Here is a 19,981-nt window from a genome sequence, read left to right on the forward strand (position 1 = left end):
AGTTGTGGTCATTTAATTGGGATGCTAAAATTGTACTGGATGTAATGATGAGCTGAGTTGCCCGTTGCTCCGTTAAAGTGTACTCCAGTGTGCACTTGTGTTCATGCAGCAGGCAGCTGAACCCCTGTACTTGAGTTTACTGCAAATGAAACAGGGAAAATAATTAAAGTGCCCACCTAACAAAATGCACTTCAAGTGAGAAATGTGTGATTTCTGTAATGATGTTGAAAGGGATTTAAATCGATGACATTTGCAGTTCAGTATTCCCTTCATGGTTATGTGCTGAATACCCAAAGTAAAACTGGGTGAGGGGATGTTTCAGCACGTTTTATTTTTTTTTACTTACCTTTTTTCCTTTTCCAGGTCTACAAAGTGCACCTTTGGGCTGAGACCAAGCATGGAAAGTTTCAGCCCAAATGGAGGCTTTTGAGAAAGTTCTGAACATCTGACAATGGGGTTATCATGGAAATCTTTCTCTTTCTTTCTTTTCAAAGTACTCTCACGATAGTTTTCATGTTACTGAAAACTATACTCAGAACAAAATTTGGAAGGCATTATCTCAAATTCAAAACGTTTAATGTTGTGTTGCTTTACATCTGATAAATACATCTGAGCTGCAATCGGTGTAGAAGATTGCCTCTGTCAGCAGAAATTGTCGATAAATGCTGATGTGAATCCATTCCAGACTGTTTGGCAGTGTGAGCCGAGTGTAACAGTTTGATGAAATCATCTACCAGATCGGTGTTTCAAGGCCACAATGTACAGTTGTACTCTGAAAACTGACACAGTGTTTTTGGCTGCCGTGCTTGCTGCCTTTTCCTCACCAAGTGGACTTTATTGATGGGTGCGCTTTTTTGCTGCTTTACTGAACCCATCCGAAACGTTGAAATTGAGGCTCTCTTGGATTTTAACTTTCACCCAAAATGCAGTGATGTGTTTTCTTGTAACATTTTCTGGACTCTGCCCTTTGTGTTTTACTTCATTGTGCAGTTGCACCCCTGAGGGGCATCACTGCAAAAAGGTCAGCGCCTCTGCTGCTGCCTGCCCTGCTCAGCTTATCCTGCTGTGTTCATCAGCCCCTCTGGGAAGATTTCCTGTTTTATTCTCACGTGGGGGGGGAAAAAAATGAAAGAAAAAAGGCAAAGCTATTCCACCCAATAAGAAGCAACACCTGCAATCAAACAGGGAGTGTGTTTTGAGAAGGGTGCGATTATCGCAGTCACTTTTCAGAGTAGAACAACGTTGTAAGTTCACGTCTGCATGCAGTTTCCATTGGTACTCTGATAATGCCTGTCAAACGCAGCTCTCCCTCCACCTTCAAAACTTGTCCTGCCTGCTTACATGAACAGGTTCAGCTAAGTTTAACTCCTGTTTTAAGATGGGCATCAAACTCGGTTGCTCCTGTTTCAGCCACCAAAACACTAGAGCACAATACTGGGGAAGGGTGCATGGTTTTATAACCCCTTTGTCAGACACTGCTGCAATTTGTAGCTTAATAAAAAAGGCTTCCCTTTTACAAGAAACTTGTGACATTTTGCTGTTTTTATCTCTTCTCATCAATTCTTATCCAACATTCTAAATTAGAAATGCACTAATTACCTTAGTCTAGTGTCAGTTTCCCTTTATCTGAAGGGATATATCAGTTGTTTGTAACTGCTTCCTTACTGTAATCGGTTGGAGCAGCAAGGTCATGAATTTGAACTACCCTTTCACTCCCAAGGACAAAGATACAAATGGAAGTGGTCTAAAAATTCCCTTAGATTGGTAGCGCTTGCTTTGTTGGATGGTACATTGCCACATCTTAAGAGCAGGATTTTTAAAGTCAGGACTTTGGGGAGTTAGTTATGTTCGGTTTGTGCTGTTGTTCAGGTCACTGCTTTGGAGAGCTGGTCGCTCCGAGAGAGAGCTTGAGGCCCTTGGCGTAGCAGAATGGAAGCTCGCATTGCCTGTGCTCTGTACCTACTCTGTAGGATTAGGGCCGGCCAGGCACAGCAAGTGCTGGCATTGCTTCCTGAAGTGCCTACACATCTGTAGGTACACTTGTGCATATGTGGTTCTGCTTATTTCCAGTGTGAGAAGGAAATGCTCACTCGTTTTAACAGAGGATGAGATGAAGCTGATTCATTTTATGGGTATAAAAATGTTTTGTAGGAGTCGAGTTGAAATTGTTTATATACTTCAGTGTATTTTACTAGCAAATAACACTGACTGGATTTGAACTGTATTTCTGTGCAATAAATCTGTTGTACATCTTGGTTAGGAATGGTTGAAAAATGCTCTGTTAATAAGTACTAACAGACTAAAGCTATAAAAGAAGCCTGCATAGATTCAGTTTTTCATATTTTTAATGTTGTCTTTTATATATGTTACCTAAGTTGAGGAGTGAATAATGTGGAATGATTTGTCTCCTTAAAGCCCTAGTAAGGCTTTTTTTTTAAGACAGCTTATGTGTCTTTTATGCCTCTGTGCCTCTTCTTCCCAATGGACTAGCCACTGGGATTTAGGTTCAATTAAACTGTAGAACAACTTAATATTCATTGCATCAAGGTCTTCCTATTACAAGATCAGAAGTGATAGCTAAGTGATAACGTGAAGAACAAACTGCATGCTTTGTTCTCCAGTGGTTTGTGATTGTGTGGATATGCTGATTCCTGGTAGCAGTCTGTTAAAATGTCAGCATTTGGGGGAAGCTCAGGTGTTTTACCCAGTAGGGTATGACTTTTCTTTCCCAAGTAGTTGGTAAGACTTAACCCGTGTTACCTTACTGGTATGGAATCAGAGCCTGTAAAACAGCATTATGAGCTCCTGAAGAGCACAGGAATGTGGTAGGTTAACCAGGAGGGGTTGAGTAACAGGAACTCAGATTTCAGTTTTTCATTTCTAAGCCCTTCCCAGTAAATGTTTCAGGAAGGAGGAGGCTGGTTGTCCTCAATGACCACACTGCGGCTTTGCTGCTTTTGGGCTGAGATTGTAATGAGGATTAATATTAAAGAAATCAATCCGTTGTATTCGAGAGTGCATTTGCTTATAGTACCCAGGACAGTGGGGTTGTGTTCTGCAGGTTTTACTGCATTTTGAAGTTGCAGAGTTGTCACTTGAGCTGTAACAATGCTGCAGTTATAAAAGATGACAAGAGAAGAACTAATTACCTACCTATTAGATCACAGTTTTTACAGTAGCATCCGGGGTTCTACAAGCGTAAGCTTGTTTGTCTTTGGAGTGTGGCATACATCTAGGAATGGTGAATACGTTTTTATCCATCCCGTATTATGATCTGCTGTATGTGATCATTTCAGGTGGTGTCTCAAGGTAGACAGGAGTCTCTCAATCGCAGCATAGTCTTCTTAAGCCTTTAAAAGGGATATTTACCCAAATTAGACCAAGGAAAGTCTTGAATGTGGAACGTACTGCATGCATGCAGTTCTACTGCACACACGTGTTAACAGGGCAGTGAGTTTCGTAACTTCTGTTTTAATATGTGCATGAAATAGTCAAACAATTCCTGATTCACCTGTGATTGCTTATTCTAATTAGAAGCCATGCGGTTTGTAATCTTACTGTCCTGTTAGTTTCTGGCACAGAATGGGGCATGTGATAAGTGAAGCGATAGGTAAACTACAACATCCTATTATGACTTCCTTTGAAATGGGCTTTGCTGCCCTCTCCTGGCACTAAGTACTGTTACTGCACAGCTTGTACAAAGAAGATAGATTGCTTACCTATGTTAGAGCCTGCACCCCAATTTCCGCTTTTTCAGCAGCTTAATCTCCGTGTTGTTTAGAAGCCTCTTCCTAGAAAATCCACTGTAATCTGCATCCTGCTTCACCTGCAGAATGTTGGGTTTCTGTTTTGTCCATTCGGATGTCACTGTCATCTCTTCTGGAAATAGTGATTATCAGAAACTAAAAGTGATAGTTACAACTGGCTATAAGGAATTCTGGCTATAAGGAATTAAAAGGCTTTAATTGTTATATTAAAAGAAAACCACAACCAACTAGTGTGGGACATGAATCATTTACTGATTCTTCATTGATTCTTACCACTGAATTCTGAAAACATAATTAATACTGTTATTCTGGAGCATAATCCCTTGCAAGGCAATAAAGTGCTGCTTGGTGTTACGTGCAGCACACCAATGTACTGCGTGCTGGGATTCTGATCTGACCTTTCATAAAAGATACTTTAGCCATTGATCTGTTAGCAGTGCGCTGTAACTCCGCTGTAGCCTGGCCTTATGCATACTTGGAGTCAACAGAAGGCTTTGGCTAGGGCACTGTCAGCTGATAGGGTTTTTTGAATGCATTTTGTATTAGAGCACCACTCCAACAGCACATACTGCAGTTTGTTTGAAATTCAAGTACAGGCACTTCTGTTTACTTTGAAAGGATTTTCAGATTCTGTACTTCATAGATAATTTGTTGTGAAACAGGTTTTTTTTCCAAGTCATACGCAGTAATTCTAGTTTGGTGTTTTTTTTGCAGTAGTAGAGTTGGGCTGTTATAGTCTGTGTGTGTTATAGTAGCAGTATCCCTTTGAAAAATCATAGTGTAGTTGCAAAAGATGAGTTGTTTTGTGGTTATGATGATGATTGCTGCTTGCTTTAGAAGGGAGTGTGGCATTGTGGCTAATTTACTGATGGGAGAGCAGAATGTGAGAAGAGAAAAAGCACAGGGCTGTGAGATGGCAGCTGTTGATGGGACAGAGAGTGAAGGAATGGGACCTAAGCAAGTTCAGTTCTTAGTAAGTAAAGTGGAGGCATAGTGAGGGGTGCATGTTTTCACAAGGCAAGGAGTTGATGTTTTAAAAGGAACTTGAGTTTAATGTATCTTTGGCTATTTTAGAACTAAGTAGAGGTCTTTGTTTACCTGCTTTGAAATTTGATGTATTTAGTGCTTACAGAGAGGTACCAGATTGAAAGCCTGGGATGCTGAAGTCATCACATTTCCTGCAGAACAGGTACAGAATGACAAGAGGCATCACGTGCCTTCCCAAAAACACCCTTTCACTCTAAAAGCTGACAGAAAGGTACCTCAGTAGGGACTGAAGGGTAGTTCAGATTTCATGGTCTGTTTTGACACAATTGGCTACTGCTACTAACAAGAGTATGAATCACTGTTGCTCATGAAGTGGAAATCTGCCCACTAAGCTAAGGCTCACCCAGTTCTAATGTGTCTGTAGGCCTGAGCGGGTGGCCACGTGACCTGCTTCATTATGTTCTAATGAGACGTCCTTTCTAATGAGATGTCTTTTCCTGGTGCCCCTCACAAAAAACGAGGAGGAGAATGGCTTTATTTCTTGTAAGATAAAGCTATCCGACTCCTCAGTTCAAAATGAGGTAAATACAAGTAACGAGGCAGCACTGTTGTTTCCTTTGGCTCCAGGGTATCTGTAGTTCTAGTACACTTGATGTTTTGCTGTTGTTTATTTTCCTTATGGCTTTTACTGACAAAACCGCTTCCTTGTAGGAGGACTCACAAATGGTAGTGGTCGCTATATTTCTGCAGCACCCGGAGCAGAAGCAAAGTATCGCAGTGCAGCAAGTACCTCCAGTCTTTTTAGCTCCACCAGTCAGCTCTTCCCTCCTTCACGCCTTCGTTACAGTAGGTCTGACATTATGCCTTCTGGACGTAGTCGATTGCTGGAAGATTTCCGAAATAATCGTTTCCCTAATCTTCAACTAAGAGACCTTATTGGACATATTGTTGAATTTTCTCAAGATCAGCATGGTTCTAGGTAATTACCATCGTGAGGTTAATCAATTAAGAGTGTTTTACTGCTTTGATGTTGTCGCGTTAATGTGAAACATTTGAGTGAGCTGGGAGTCGTCTTAATACAAAAGTACCATTAATTGGAATTTGTGCTCTTACGTTGACCTTTTGCTTTTCGAGGGAATTTCATTTTAAAGGTAGTGTAAATGTAGCTGCTCGTAGAAGTATTCAGGTTAGAAGTAGCCTTATAACTCAACTTGTAAACTCTAGTATATAAGTATCAGAAAGGTGTTGATTAAGAAAGCAAAATATCTGGTGTCTGGAACGTAAAAAACATTTTTTCAACAATACATCATCAGGTATTTTGTTATTCTTTTCATCTTTTAATGCTTTTCAAATGAAAGTTTTTAGGGATCATTATACTAAGCTGCATTCTTTCATATGCAGAGGCACTACTTTCGTTTTAATAAGTTTTATAATGTTTTATACTTGCTCCAGAACATTGAGGTGTCTCATTGAAGCGGTGTTTTGAGAGGTTTTCCTGTTGTTCATGTAAAGCATAATGTACATTTTTTTGCACTTAGATTTATACAGCAAAAGCTGGAGCGAGCTACTCCAGCTGAGCGCCAGATGGTGTTTAACGAGATCTTGCAAGCAGCGTATCAACTGATGACTGATGTGTTTGGAAACTACGTGATACAGAAGTTCTTTGAGGTAAGAATAACGCTTGAGTATATGAACAAAAACATGAATGAAAAACTGTGAAGTCTGATTAAATTTAATTATTCTTTCTTATCCTTAGAGCAGATTTCTACTGGACTCTCAATACAGAACCCGAGAGTCGCATGTGTTTTCTCTTCTGTTCCCCCTGCTTTATTCATAACAGACCTGAGGATTATAGGCGTGTTTTTCTCTCTGCCTTGGTGATGCACATGTTAGCGAACAGTGTAGGCTGCACGCTTGGACTTTGCAAGTCTTTTAGCTTAATTTACAGAGGCTTTAGGCAGATGGTGGGGAACACAAAGTTTTGAAGGATGTTTGTATCAGTATTGAAGGATACTTGCATGTTGACTTAGAGCAGGACTGGAAAATGCTCTTGCACCCAAAGGAAAAGATGTGTTGAACTTTGTCCAGTGCTGTGTATAAAGGAACGCGGATTGAGACAGATTTTGAGTTCAGCTGGTATTTAAAATAGGCTTGTTTGGTTTTCTTTTAAATTGCAAACGATGCGGTAGACAAAACCTGTCAAAAGGCTGCAAGATTCTGCCTTTGGAGAAAAGAAAAGGCGATGCCTGCTCATAGAACAGGAACTACATGTAGAAATGGTATGTAGCACAGTGGACGCTACATCAAGGACCATACCAACTATGTGGCGAAGATGGCACGTTTTTGTCTAATAACAAAAAAATAGTTCAATAAGAATAAGGTGCGGGCTGTGCATAGGGATTAATTAGTAATGAGTAATCTACCAAACAGCGTGCTTGTTCTTTTGTCTCAATGTTCCTTTTGCAAAGTCAGAATAACTTCTAAGAAGTGGCTGACATCCAGTACGCAGGTCCTTGATATTGCTCGTCTGTTAGCAGTTACTGCTTTTGTTTCTCCCTGATGTCAGGTTGGGTGGGTGGGTAAATAGATAATTGTTGACAGTTATTTTCTTCTTAATTTTATGTAAGAGTTCTGAAGAAAATAGATAAACCCTTAGGTGTAGTGTGATCGTTTAAGTAGGAAGTAGGTTTTGTTTGAGCTTTTTTCAGGGCTTCAGCTGCCTACAGGTATGGGGTTTAACAGATCTCAGCAATGCTGCATGAAAGTTAGAGATGCAGCCCAGCCCGTGACTCCTGTGTGGACTCTTGCAGCACAGCCTCTGTCTCGCTTCTGGCAGCGCACCAGTTTGTGTGGCTTGGCCAGAGGGTTGTGGGAACTGACCAGGCTGGAAACATTTCCAACAAGTTTACATTATTCTGAAGCCGAATTGGTGGCTTCTCTGTTAAACAGCACTTTGCACCGTAGAGGGAATAAAATGGACAAGAATCAGGTACTGCTGAAAAATGTTGGTTGAATTATACACTTATACAGTCAGTGTATAAAGCCCAAAGCAAAACCCATGTTATTTCTTAGTTATCCAAAATTCTCATGTTAGGAATGATCCTTCAGTGCACATGAAGTATGGCATGGAGCTGCTGTAGGGACAGCTGCTGCTTTTTTCTGTTTCCTCTTTCTCCTCTTACAGCTTACTGCAAGGTAAAATGACCAGTACAAGTCTGAGATCCTGGAGAAAACGTGATTCGAGTTACTATGTTACAATAATCTGGTGTAATTAATTTGGCTGATAACATTTGTCTCAATAAGCGGGGTGTTTCATTCTAAATGTTAATCTCTATTCCTACAATTAGTCAAGTACAAACTAATTAATTCTGTTCTGCTGTCCTTAAAAGTCATGCATTTGAAAGCAGACATTGTACCGGGATGAAGAATACTACAAAATATTGAATTTTAGGGAAAATAATAATAATAAAAGCTTCTGGTAAATATACACATCAGAAGTAAAGGGGAAAAGCACCCAAGGCGCGGTAAATCTTTAACATATCATGAACATTCTTACTCTGTTATTTGAATTCCAGCATGCTTCATGCCTTCTTTTTTTAACAGCGTATTTGTTTTCTTCTAGTTTGGAAGCCTGGATCAAAAGTTAGCCCTGGCGACACGCATACGTGGTCATGTTCTGCCATTAGCCCTACAGATGTATGGTTGTCGTGTGATTCAGAAAGCACTCGAGTCTATCTCACCTGACCAGCAGGTAATTGTAAGTTAGAACAATATATATATCTTTTAATTTTGTTTCAGTTTAATTTCACCCTCCTTTTTTATTTGCTTAAATTGTTGATCATTCCCTTCATTATAAAAAGGTCTTGAGACCAAAAACAGTTGAACTAAAGTGTTGAGATACGCATGTAGATGACTGGTAAATAGCAAAATGAACAATTGCTATGAAGAAATACCCTTTTGAGGGGAAAAAAATCACTGTGAAGACAAAGCTTATCTTTTTTTTCCAGAACGAAATGGTGAAAGAGCTGGATGGTCACGTTCTGAAATGTGTGAAAGATCAAAATGGGAACCACGTTGTGCAAAAGTGTATTGAGTGCGTTCAGCCGCAGTCACTGCAGTTCATCATTGATGCATTCAAAGGACAGGTAGTGTTAACGGTTCACTTTTCTGTAGACTTGCTTTGATTTGCAATTTGCTTTTGGTGTTGTTCGCATAGAGCAGGTAGCGTTTGGCTCACTTACAGTCCGCTAATATTAAACTGGAGCAAAAGAAAGAATGGTAAGATGGAAAAGATGTTAACAGCTGGTTAAGATGCTTTAAAAAAGATGAATGTTGGTGGTGAAGCTCTAGAAAACCTCTTCGGATGTGCTTTAAAAAGCACACTGTCTGAATCTTGTATTCAGTTCTGACCAATAAAGAGCCTTAAATATTTTGAATTTATCCAAACCTGACTTGGAGAGAAGTAAGGAAAAGGCAGTAAGTGGGATTGTGACTGTATGTTTATAATGCTTAATTTGTGGATGTTATCTATGTAACGGGGGATGTGAAAGTCATCAATATTAGCTGCAGTAATTGAACTCCTTTCTGCAGAAAGCAAGATCTTTAACTTGGAAATGAAAACCAGAGTTAAAAGGAACACTTAAAGGTGAACAGTGCATAATTAAGGATCAGAGTTTCAAGATTTTCTTTGCACCTAAGTGGGCTAGGAACGTATTGGAAACTGGTGTGCTTAGGTAGCTGTATGGTTTGCACTTGACACAAAAGAAAAAAGGAGGTGGAATTCTGATATTAGCAGTGAAAGCTTGTATATTTTTAATAAAAGTAGTTGGCAGGTTCAGTTCCATTTTGAACATGATGTTGTTGGTGCATCTGTGAGCTTCAGCTGGGTTTGACTTCAGTTTGCAATTCTGTTTTAAGGTGTTTGTGCTTTCAACTCATCCATATGGCTGTCGAGTAATTCAGCGTATTCTGGAGCACTGCACTGCCGAGCAGACCTTGCCAATCTTAGAAGAACTACATCAGCACACGGAACAACTGGTGCAGGTCAGTGTGTGCATTCCTTTCGCTGATGCCTTGTAGAGCTTATTTGTATCATCATAATTAATTCCTGTGTCAATATGAAATAGCTTAAATGAATTTGCCTCTTTTTAGCGTTGTAGATATTGATTTTTGTCTTTTTTTCCTTCCATAGTTTTAATGAAAATCAATTTGGAAGTTGGGAGGCAAAGAAGATATAAAAAGCCTTTTTCTTACACTTTGGGCTGTAGCTTCAAGTATACGTTGTAAATGCACAGGTTTAGTTTGCTGTGTTTGTGGCTGTATTTTTTGGATTGCAAAGTTCCCCTATTTGTAGTTTATCTTGATTCGCTCTGCTGTCCTTCAGACAACTTCTGATAACGCCTAAACACAAATCTGTTGTCAAAAGTACAAATTCTGCATACTCAGGCACAAATAGATGCTGGAACAACATCTTTTCTAAAAGAAGGCTGGGCCAAAGACCTCATACAAAAGTTCCTGTCTTGGTCTCAAATGAACAAAATAAATGACTTTGAAATTGAGTCTGTTTTAAATACTGGAAGGGATTGATGTTGTTCGGTAGGAATTCCCACACGAGAAAAGACAAGAACTGCCTTTTGCTTCGTGTTCACAGCCTACGTTACTTCTCAGTAGATTTTTGTATGTGAAATCTCTGTTAAACTGTAATTGTTGTGGGGAACCAAAGTTCAGGGAGGTATGAGAGCTGATAGAGAATAATGATACTAATTTTGAAGCCTTGTTTCTTTAGGAGGATATGAGATACTCTAGCAAAATGCCATTTCTACAGATCATTTCTGTTTTTCATGTCAATTTAGTAGCCACAAATAAACAAAAGTCTGTGTGTGTGACTTGGTCTGAACACAAAAGAAAATTGAAGTCATCTTATTTTCAGGATCAATACGGAAATTATGTTATCCAACACGTACTGGAGCACGGTCGGCCTGAAGACAAGAGTAAAATAGTGTCAGAAATCAGAGGAAAAGTTCTAGCTCTGAGTCAGCACAAATTTGCCAGGTATTGCACAGCTTTCTTACATTAAAGGTTCACTGACCTTTTGAAGTTGTAGCGTTGGATTTGTTTTTATCGTGTTTCAAAAAGGATATGATATTTTACCCCATGTGTAACATGTTTTCTCATATTTTGTGGTTGTACAGGGGTGGACAGTAGTGGGGCTTTATCCCCTGCAAAATATCAGATTTGGGGGACAGGGGAAGTGCTGTTCTGAGTGAAATAAATGAGATGTCATGGGTTTTTGGAGTGTCTTTCATTCACTCTCTGTAAGTCCAGGAAAGAGACTCCCAGACCCCAGGGGGAGGCATGTTAGGATGACCAGAGCCAGCTGAAAAGCTGTCCTGAAAGCTGCGTGAGAATCTGCTGCTGATGAGCTGGGACTTCCTCACTGTCTTATCAGTCCAGTCAAGCAATTTCCAAGAATAAAAAGGCTAGCTGTAAAAGTGCTGCGTAAGCCTGACAAGAATTTAACGTGCTAGGAATACTCAGAGACTATGAACTACTCTAAAATTAGAGCTTAAGAATAATCCTTAAATGTTTTTTACCGGGACATCGATGTATGTGCCTTTTGCAATGGAAAATATGCTTCAGAATTCATCCTGGATGACACAGTGAGATTAACTTTGCCATCAGCATTAAGTAGAAATGCCTGGTGTTTTTTGGGAGGTATTTGTTTTAAAAATCAGTAGTATGCAAAGTAGCAGCTTTGTCTGGATTTTATTTTACTTGTTTGTTTTTTTTTTTGCTTACTTTGAACTATTCGTGTTCTCTTTGAACTTGCTTAACTTCTAAAGTACAGACCTAGGATAAGAATCACTTTGTTGCTGGCTTACAGTCATTGATGGTATTTTTGGCTTCTGAGATATCTGCAAGTCATGGACTTCATCTACATAAGTAAATATTTGAAAGTTTCTCAGATCTCGGCATGATCTGGAAAAGATTCTTTATTCCAAAAAATGGAGTGCTTCGTATCTGCCTTTCTCTCTTACATCCTAAAGTGGTCCATAGATAAAAACAGATATACTAGAATACAAACACAACTCAAAGCCCAGTGTATCTGTATAGGTCACTCTGAAAATAATGCCTCCTACCTATTTCCATGTAAGCTACAACCAATACAAAGAGCGCAAATAACACTGTTTGATAGTGAATATTCTCAGCTACATAGTGCTATTTTTCAACATGTTGTGCACAAGTGGTGATGACCCACTGTTTCACAGCTGCTATGATGGCATTATTGCTGGGAAAATGTTGCCTAAGCAGTGTTATCTTCCGTCAGCCCAAGCATATGAAAGTGAGAAGGATCCAAATTCAGACTATGTGGTGTGTGAGGAGGGACAGTCCATCCAAGATTGGCAGTGGCCTCGCTTTGGAAGCTCAAGCATTCAGCCTAGACATCATTGCCACTTAGTGGTTAGAGTTGATGGTCTGTCTGGGTTCCATGGCTGTCTGAAACATGGCTTGTCTTCTGTGTTGCTGTCACCGCTGCTGAAACGCACCACCCATCACCTCAGTGTGCTCAAGTCCACTGTTGGGTCTTCATAAATGTTCAGCAAGTGTGAATGAATGTCAGTGGGTGCTGTTTTTTCCACAAGGAGGAATTCAGTGACACACCTTAGCTTCATCCATACTTCCGTTTCAGATGCCATTCTGTCAGACTGCCCCTCTGCTGCCATCTGTCACACAGCAACAACATGTAACGGGATGTTGGTGGGAAGGTTCAGCATCTGCTGCTCCATTAACATCTGCCTCTGCAGTCGTGGCCAACATAACAAAATAGGAGGCATTACTTTCAGAGCAGTCCTCATACAGTCATTCCTCTTAAGTATCAGAAGATGACTTTTGGATATAATCCTTTCCTCAGCTATTAGAAAGTAAAGATTTAGAAGTTGGAATGTCATGTATTTAAAATGAACTCCACAGTGGTATTAAGGCACTTCAGTGTTCATATAACCTTAAAATTGCTACGTGGAAGAATGTTACGTATCAAGTAACAGAATCCATTTGTCTTGTTTTTCAGCAACGTGGTAGAAAAATGTGTAACTCATGCTTCTCGTGCTGAAAGAGCTTTACTTATTGATGAAGTCTGCTGCCAGAATGATGGTCCTCACAGTGCCTTATACACCATGATGAAGGACCAGTACGCCAACTATGTTGTGCAGAAGATGATTGATATGGCTGAACCTGCTCAGCGGAAGATAATAATGCACAAGGTACGTTTTAGTGTAGTTCCATTGACTCCGAAAATTTCTCCACAATTACACTACTTTATCTGTTAGAATTCTTTTCCTTTTGCAGTTAAAACTAAAATCCATAATCCAGAACTTAGTGCGTAGACGGGATATTAGTGGGGCACAACATATTTAGGCCTCTGAGCACTTTTCTGCAAGCTAAAAATGTGAACCTGTAGAACAGTCTTCAAAGATGATTTTCGTATCCTCTCTTTATGTCAGCTTTTCTGTGAAAATCGTTTTCAACTGAAAACAATCAATTTGTCACTTATTGACGTAACAGAAGAAATATGGGTCTCTCTTATTGCTGGTAACAAAGAGCTCTGCACTTGTCGTCCTATCCCACCTCTCTTTGTCCATGGCAAAAAAATATATATATACATCCAAAGATCATCCTTATAATTGCTAACATTTGGGCACGTCTTCTAGTTAGGAATGTCCAGAGAGGAACTACAATGTTAAATAGCCCTAGGCTGTTGAACATGGAGTATATTCCTTTGTTAGTCATTTGTTGAAGAAATCCATGTTCTGAAATGTGAAAACAAAAGTGGAGTCATCAGCTGAATACTTAGATGAGGTACATCAGTTGGTTGGTGATGCAACACCACCCATTTAGCATCTTTCCGGAAGCTTCCATAGACGTGAAAAGATGGGCTGCTTCTTGTTTGATGTTTTGATTGCTCACAGGCGTAGCGACTCCTTCCAGTGTGTGAGGGAAGAAAAAAAATAACAAGTTTCTTCCTGCAGATTCGACCCCACATCACAACTCTGCGTAAATATACCTACGGCAAACACATTCTGGCGAAGCTGGAAAAGTATTACCTGAAGAACAGTGCTGATCTGGGGCCGATTGGAGGACCACCAAATGGGATGCTGTAAAAGGCAAAAAAAACAAGGAAGGAAATGGAAGAATTTTATTGTGAATGATCAAAACATACAACTTAACTATAAATGTTCTGATTTTTTTAAATCTATTTATTGACTTTGTTCATCCATTTGTAAAATTTTTATTCTTTTGTATATTTTTGGGGAGTGAATTATAAAAAATAATAATAATAATAATAAAAAAAAATCCTCCAGCCCTGATCAGGAGACCTATCAGATTGGATGGCTGGCAAAGCACAGAACGCCTGTATATGATGTAATTGTATCAAAATAGCTGTCACATATTTTGTAAATTTTTACCTTGTAAAGTCACTGAAATAGTTTTTAAAGGGAAAAAGTACAGTATTCTTTTAATACACTGGCTTGCAATCTGGTAGGTCTACCCAACATCATAGCACAACAGATTTATAGAGCTGTATATAGAATCGATCCTTATTTTTCCCTTTCGTGTGAAGTCTTTTATACCAGATTAAAATCGATCAGCTGCATAAACATTATTTAACATGTCGAAAAGTTAAGTTGTATTTTGGTGGTTCACAACGTCCTATCAAATAAGGAACGGGGCACAGCAACCTAAAGCAGAGAACAGCAAAGCAACGGGAACCTGAAAAGACGATTTTCACCACTCGCTGTGGACAGTTGTTTCTTTTTTAATCAGTGCCCTTAGGTTTTCTCTAGCAATGTATCAAGAACAACAGTGCTGTATATACTTCTATATTTAATGGCTGTACAAGGTAGAGGAACGGAATGGCGGTGGTACATCCACTGCGTAAAGCACGCTGTTGGAAGAGGAGTGAACCTGTATTAACTTTACAGTCAGTTTTACAACGCAGGAAGAGTAGAGATTTGTATTTTTTTATTTTGCATATAGAATTGTAAGGATTGGAAAGCGTTGAGCGTTTGTTTTGCTTTCTCACTGTAGATGCAAAGAAACAAAATAGATATTGATGAAGAGAAGAGGGGCCACTGAAAAGTAAACTCGATAGCTCAACATTTAAGCATGATTGATTAAATATCCTGATAGCTTTTTTGCTTCCTATAAATATATGCATTGTATACGTGTAGTTAATAGGTGTAAGTTTACAGTTTGAAAACAAATCTCGTTTCGATGTTTATTACAAGCCTTGCTAATTTAGTAGTGACGCTTACCTTGGTTGTACAGATGTACATTTGTAAACCTTCATGCTGTAAATGTAATTTGTTTTACCCTTTTTTGGGACGAAAATTTGCATTTTAGTGTATATTCACATCCCCGTCCCCCTTTCTTCCCCCTGGCATATAGTGTTGTATAATGTAAATTTATTTCAGCAAATTCAGAGTGATTTTTTTAAATTCTATCTTTATATGGTTTCAGAAATACGAACCAGCTTTTTTGTTTTGTTTTGTTTTTTTAACTATTGTGAGAAACATTCTGTTTTGTTTACAACGTAAGCTGTTGGTTCCATTCATATGGACGCCTTGGGAAATCAATCTGTTCAAATTTTAAGTCGGGATAATAAGCGTGGTGAGAAAGAAGTGGACTGAAACCTTTGGTTATTGCAGAAACCAGTGCTTCTTCCATCTTAATAAATGTGGCATGATTTTTTTTGTACAGAAGAGTACTGTATTTTTGAATAGCCTTCTCCCAGCGTAAAGCAAATATGTATGATACTGTCAATTTTTTTCTCTGGACATACGACATTGTAACAGTAACATGAGATGATGTACATTTACAAGCGGCCTTATGTACATTTCCCAATGATCTTTTTAAGGCAGAGTTGTGACCATATGTGTATAATTAAAATCCTTTTTAATCCTTTGCCTATGGAAATATTTTGGAAAAAAAGAAAAAAAAGAAAAAAAAAAAAAAAGCTTACTTTGTATATTCAGTTTCTGAAAGATAAAGAAAGTGCTTTGTATGTTGTTGAAGTAAGTATTTTGTGTAAAACATTCACTCGGAGGGTGTGAGCGGAAGTTGTGATCACCAGGATGGATGGAAAGCAGTTTTTGAGCATTGATAAATAAAAGGCTGCAGCTGTAGGGCTCTGAGGAAGGAAAATAGTGGTGGTGTAAACTCGTGTAGGGAGTTCTGTTATTCTTGGTATCAGGTTTACGTGAGTCTTTTTAAAGCATACATCTGAGTTGCTACCTTTTTTTCTTTTTTTGTGATAGCGTTTAAGTCACAAATAGGCAAACGGGGAAGTGTGTTCTGGCCTACCGTCGTTTCTGCATCTGTCACGTAATGCCTGCATCAAGTGATGTAGCGGGCCAAGTTATCGTTAATAACCTCATCTTTGATTGCCAAGTCGTTTTTGAATGGCAGTTCACAACGTTCCTTTCAAGAGTTACAGGCCCTGCCGTTGGAGCCAGGGCTTTCCCGTAGCCACACAAAGGATGGCACTTGAGCAACTTACTTGAACGCGTTAATTCTCCTCAGTGAGTATTTTTATCCTGTGTACAAACACTGTCTGTTATTATCTGCAGAGCTGACATTCTCTGACGTGTGAGACGTTAAATTAGGCTTTTGGGAATGTCCAGGCACATACCGGTGATGTCTGAGTACTTTGTCCCTGTAGCACTCATGCCATTGTTGAATTGAATCAGTCCCGTAACTACATCCTTAGTGCTTTCAGTACCTTGAAAATAATCCTCCACTTGCTCTCCTAAATTACCATTTTGCACAAATTATATCCAGGAACATGAAAATCACTGGGTTTCAGCTATTTTAGGCTTTGGGTAGAACCACTAGACTTCTTTTTTTTTTTTTGGCTAAAATACCGCTTTTTGATATAGACTGTTTATGGACCAGTTTGATTAGGTTTGACTCCAGGTGGCTCATATTAAATAATGTAATGTTCACGTGTATATACTGTAAAAATCAAAATGAAAATGTGTTAATAACACTGTGTGAAATACATCTGGTCTTGTGTTTTTCCTCTAGGAAACCAGCCGTTCTTTTTGTTCTCAGCTTTGTGACTTGTCTGCTTGCAAACTTTGCAGAGGCACCCCATTCTGTTTCTGCGATCAGATGAGAGTCAGCCAGTTATGTGAGAACCCGGTATGAGATCATTACATTTCCAGAGGTCAGTTCTGAGCTGCAAACCTTCATATCATGCTACAAAAAGTGTTTACTGAGGGCTGGATAAGGCTACAGCTTTGTGGTATCTCCTACACCACTGAGAGCACGGTGAGTTCTTGAGCATTTGTGAAGGCCACGATTGTTGGCTGCTCTGTCATTATGGGATCCACAGTCTTTAGTTACTGCTCAGGATTTCTCTCGAAGGACCAATCATGGCTTAAGCTGGGGAGTGAAGGGTCTTAACTGCAGCGGGGTAGGTTTGCTTGTTGCTATTAAACCAGTCCTCTGAAGTAGTCCATTAAGGACAGAGCAGCCATAATATCCTTCCATCACTGGAACTGTTATTTCAGTGGAGTACAGGGATTCTCGAAGCTTCTGAGGCCAGAACACCTAGAAGTTCTTGAATGCTGATGGCAATTAAGAGGCAGCTACAGTTTCTCTTACTCCACTGTAAAGAACAGGCAGTTTTTCCTTGTGACAGGCTGCGTGGCAGCATGCTGACGGGGCTGATCTGCAGTCATTTCCTCCTCCAGCCCTTTGGATGCAGCATGCTCCTTTGCATGCTAGCTCTGCAGTTAGGGAATTCACCCTGCAAATAAGATGATGGAATTAGTTTCCTTTTATCAGCCTCAGGGTTTCAAACCCACCTTTCTGATTTCACAGGAGTATGTCCTAACCACAAGGAGTTGGGCAGGTTCACTTTCTGCTCCTGAACTTGGGCTGGGCTTGCAGCACAGCTTGAGCCGTTCGTTGCATCACAAGCAGCACAAGACAGAGCATGACTCCCAAGCATGCAGGTGGGAGTGGGCAGGTTCTGCTCCTGAGATCCTTGTCTCCACCTTGATTCTCCCAGACTTAGTTAATGTAAAACAGATCTTGGGAGCGGCATGCTCCCATCATTACCATACTGGAAATGCTCCTTGGGGCTTTTTATGTTGCAGCTAAATGTAGGAAGGAGACCAGTCCTTAAAGATCTCCAGTTTGTGAGGAACAGCCAATATAAATATAAAATGTACACACTTTCACTGATGTTAGTAGTTCTGGAGACCCTAACCATCTTCATTTCAGCTCCAGACCTGCCCAGAGGGTTCAGATTTCCTGGCAGCACCGCAGCCCTTTCCCAGCTCGGTTGCCATGCTTCTCCCAGCCAAGCCCAAGGGGGACAAGAAGAGACCATTCTCCTTCCCTGGCACAGCAGAGCTCAGGTGTGGAGGCTGTTGAGGGCTTGCTGCTTGGCTGCTGATCACAGGGCATGCTCACACGGATAATCCTTATCCCCTTTCCTCTATCAGAGCTGCAGTACAGCATCAGGAAGTATACTCAGTGCCTCCTTGCACAGGCTCGGTCCAGGAGAGCATCCAGGAGAGCGTGTGCTGGTACCAGCAGAAGTCCTGGGCAAGGATTCACTGTTTTCTCTGTTTCACTGTTGCAAACAAGCTGGCTTCCAGAGGCTGATAGAGCATTCAGAGCAGTCACTTGTTAAGCAAGGGTTACAGAGGGCTGAACTGAGCTGAAGAGCTGAGGACAAACTCAATGCCAACCGCAGAACCAATTTCCCACTCCCGTGTGGAGGGCCGGGATGAAAGGAGCAGAGTTAGCCCTTGTCAGATCCAGGCTACACACTGATCTCATTCAACTCTTAAAAAGCCTTTTTGTTTGAAAAGCGACTATCTTAAGTACTGCAGGTTTCACATGACGTCTCCTATTTCCTTGAAATGTCATGTGTCTCATGAGAACGTGGGGTTTGATTATTCATCCCACTTTGGGAGCACCACAAGTTTGGGTCCTGCTGGGAAAGGGGCTCTTATCCAGCCCTACCCATCATCCTTGCACACTTGGGCAGCCGGAAGCCTCGAGATCTGATGGGGGCATTGAAGGTCACTCACTGCATGTTTCTTGGGTGCTGCACAGCTCTTGCTGTCCCTTTAGATAGGAACAAGGATCACACAGCAGCACTATCAGCAAGGCTCTGGGAGAGACACCATCCCAGTTAAGTCATTTCTGTTGAGATGTGGGCACTTCCATGCAGACACATGCACTGGGAACAGGCCCTGTTGCCTGCTCGTCTGTCTGGTGCCATCTGAGACAGCCTGAGGCGTCCAAGGCACCTGGACAGGGCATGCAGGCATCCCCGGCGAGCAGCACTGTGAACCCTCATACTTCATACAGGTTCTCGTCGGCTAGAAGGCACCTGAAAGCAGTAAGCAATTTTACATTCATCAGTGGTTAAAAAGGGGAGGAAGAGAACAAAAAGATAGGGGTGGGCCCAGAGGGGTGGGAGTCAGAACAGCTTTATTCTGCAAAACAGGATGGGATGAGAAGTGGAGAGACAAAGCGTGAGGCAAAGTGCATACTCAAAGCTGATGTAACCACCATCTCTTGGTGATAAATACCGAGCGGAGGGGAGAGGGAGAGAAGGAGCATCCTGGGAGCCCATTGGTATCTTTAAAAAGTAATAAAGAGGCACAGCAAAACCTTCACTCCGGGCCTCCCTGGGCAGCATAGCTAAGATCACGATCACCTAAAGAAAGAACTCAAAAATTACAAAAAGAGGGAAAAAATGCCATTGAAATATCTGTGTTGGTGACAAAGTCAGCACTGCTCAGAGTTGGGCAGGCAGCACGCACGCGTGCCATGCAAAGCTTAAAGCAAAGGCAAAAATCCATAGATGAGTAGGATAGCATGGCAGAACTCCACCCCACTGCCCAGGCAGGATTACAGCCATTGTTCCCCTCCTTTCATAGAATCGAGGGGCATCCTGAGCTGGAGTGGACTCATAAAGATCATCAAGTCCAGCTCCTCGCTCCGCGCAGCTCGGGGCTGAGCACACTGCCCTGGGCAGCCTGTTCTGTGCCCACCGCCCTCTGGTGCAGAACCTTTTCCTGATATCCATCCTGAACCTCTCTCCCCTTTCTTCCAGTCCTTTCACCTCCCCACCTCTGTACTCTCCTTGGCCCTGCTCTCTGCCTGGCTTTTTGCCCTGCCTGCCGCCTGGGCAGCCATTC

General features: G+C 40.9%; 1 protein-coding gene across 8 annotated transcripts in view; it reads left to right on the top strand.

The window, feature by feature from the left end:
- The window catches only part of PUM2 (pumilio RNA binding family member 2), a 55,444-nt gene extending 39,728 nt beyond the window's left edge, over positions 1 to 15,716 (top strand). For 4 of the 8 annotated variants that reach the window (XM_072331142.1, XM_072331139.1, XM_072331136.1 and 1 more), the window contains 8 exons: positions 5,466 to 5,733; positions 6,293 to 6,422; positions 8,377 to 8,511; positions 8,762 to 8,899; positions 9,672 to 9,797; positions 10,684 to 10,805; positions 12,823 to 13,015; positions 13,781 to 15,716. In XM_072331142.1, coding sequence (XP_072187243.1) covers positions 5,466 to 5,733; positions 6,293 to 6,422; positions 8,377 to 8,511; positions 8,762 to 8,899; positions 9,672 to 9,797; positions 10,684 to 10,805; positions 12,823 to 13,015; positions 13,781 to 13,912 — 1,244 coding nt within the window. In that variant the 3' untranslated portion in view covers positions 13,913 to 15,716. The remainder of the gene's footprint in view (positions 1 to 5,465; positions 5,734 to 6,292; positions 6,423 to 8,376; positions 8,512 to 8,761; positions 8,900 to 9,671; positions 9,798 to 10,683; positions 10,806 to 12,822; positions 13,016 to 13,780) is intronic. The other 4 variants (XM_072331137.1, XM_072331140.1, XM_072331138.1 and 1 more) reach the window with 1 other exon arrangement.
- Positions 15,717 to 19,981: the final 4,265 nt, after the last annotated feature.

The sequence above is a fragment of the Excalfactoria chinensis genome, chromosome 3, assembly GCF_039878825.1.
Source record: "Excalfactoria chinensis isolate bCotChi1 chromosome 3, bCotChi1.hap2, whole genome shotgun sequence".
Taxonomy (NCBI): domain Eukaryota; kingdom Metazoa; phylum Chordata; class Aves; order Galliformes; family Phasianidae; genus Excalfactoria; species Excalfactoria chinensis.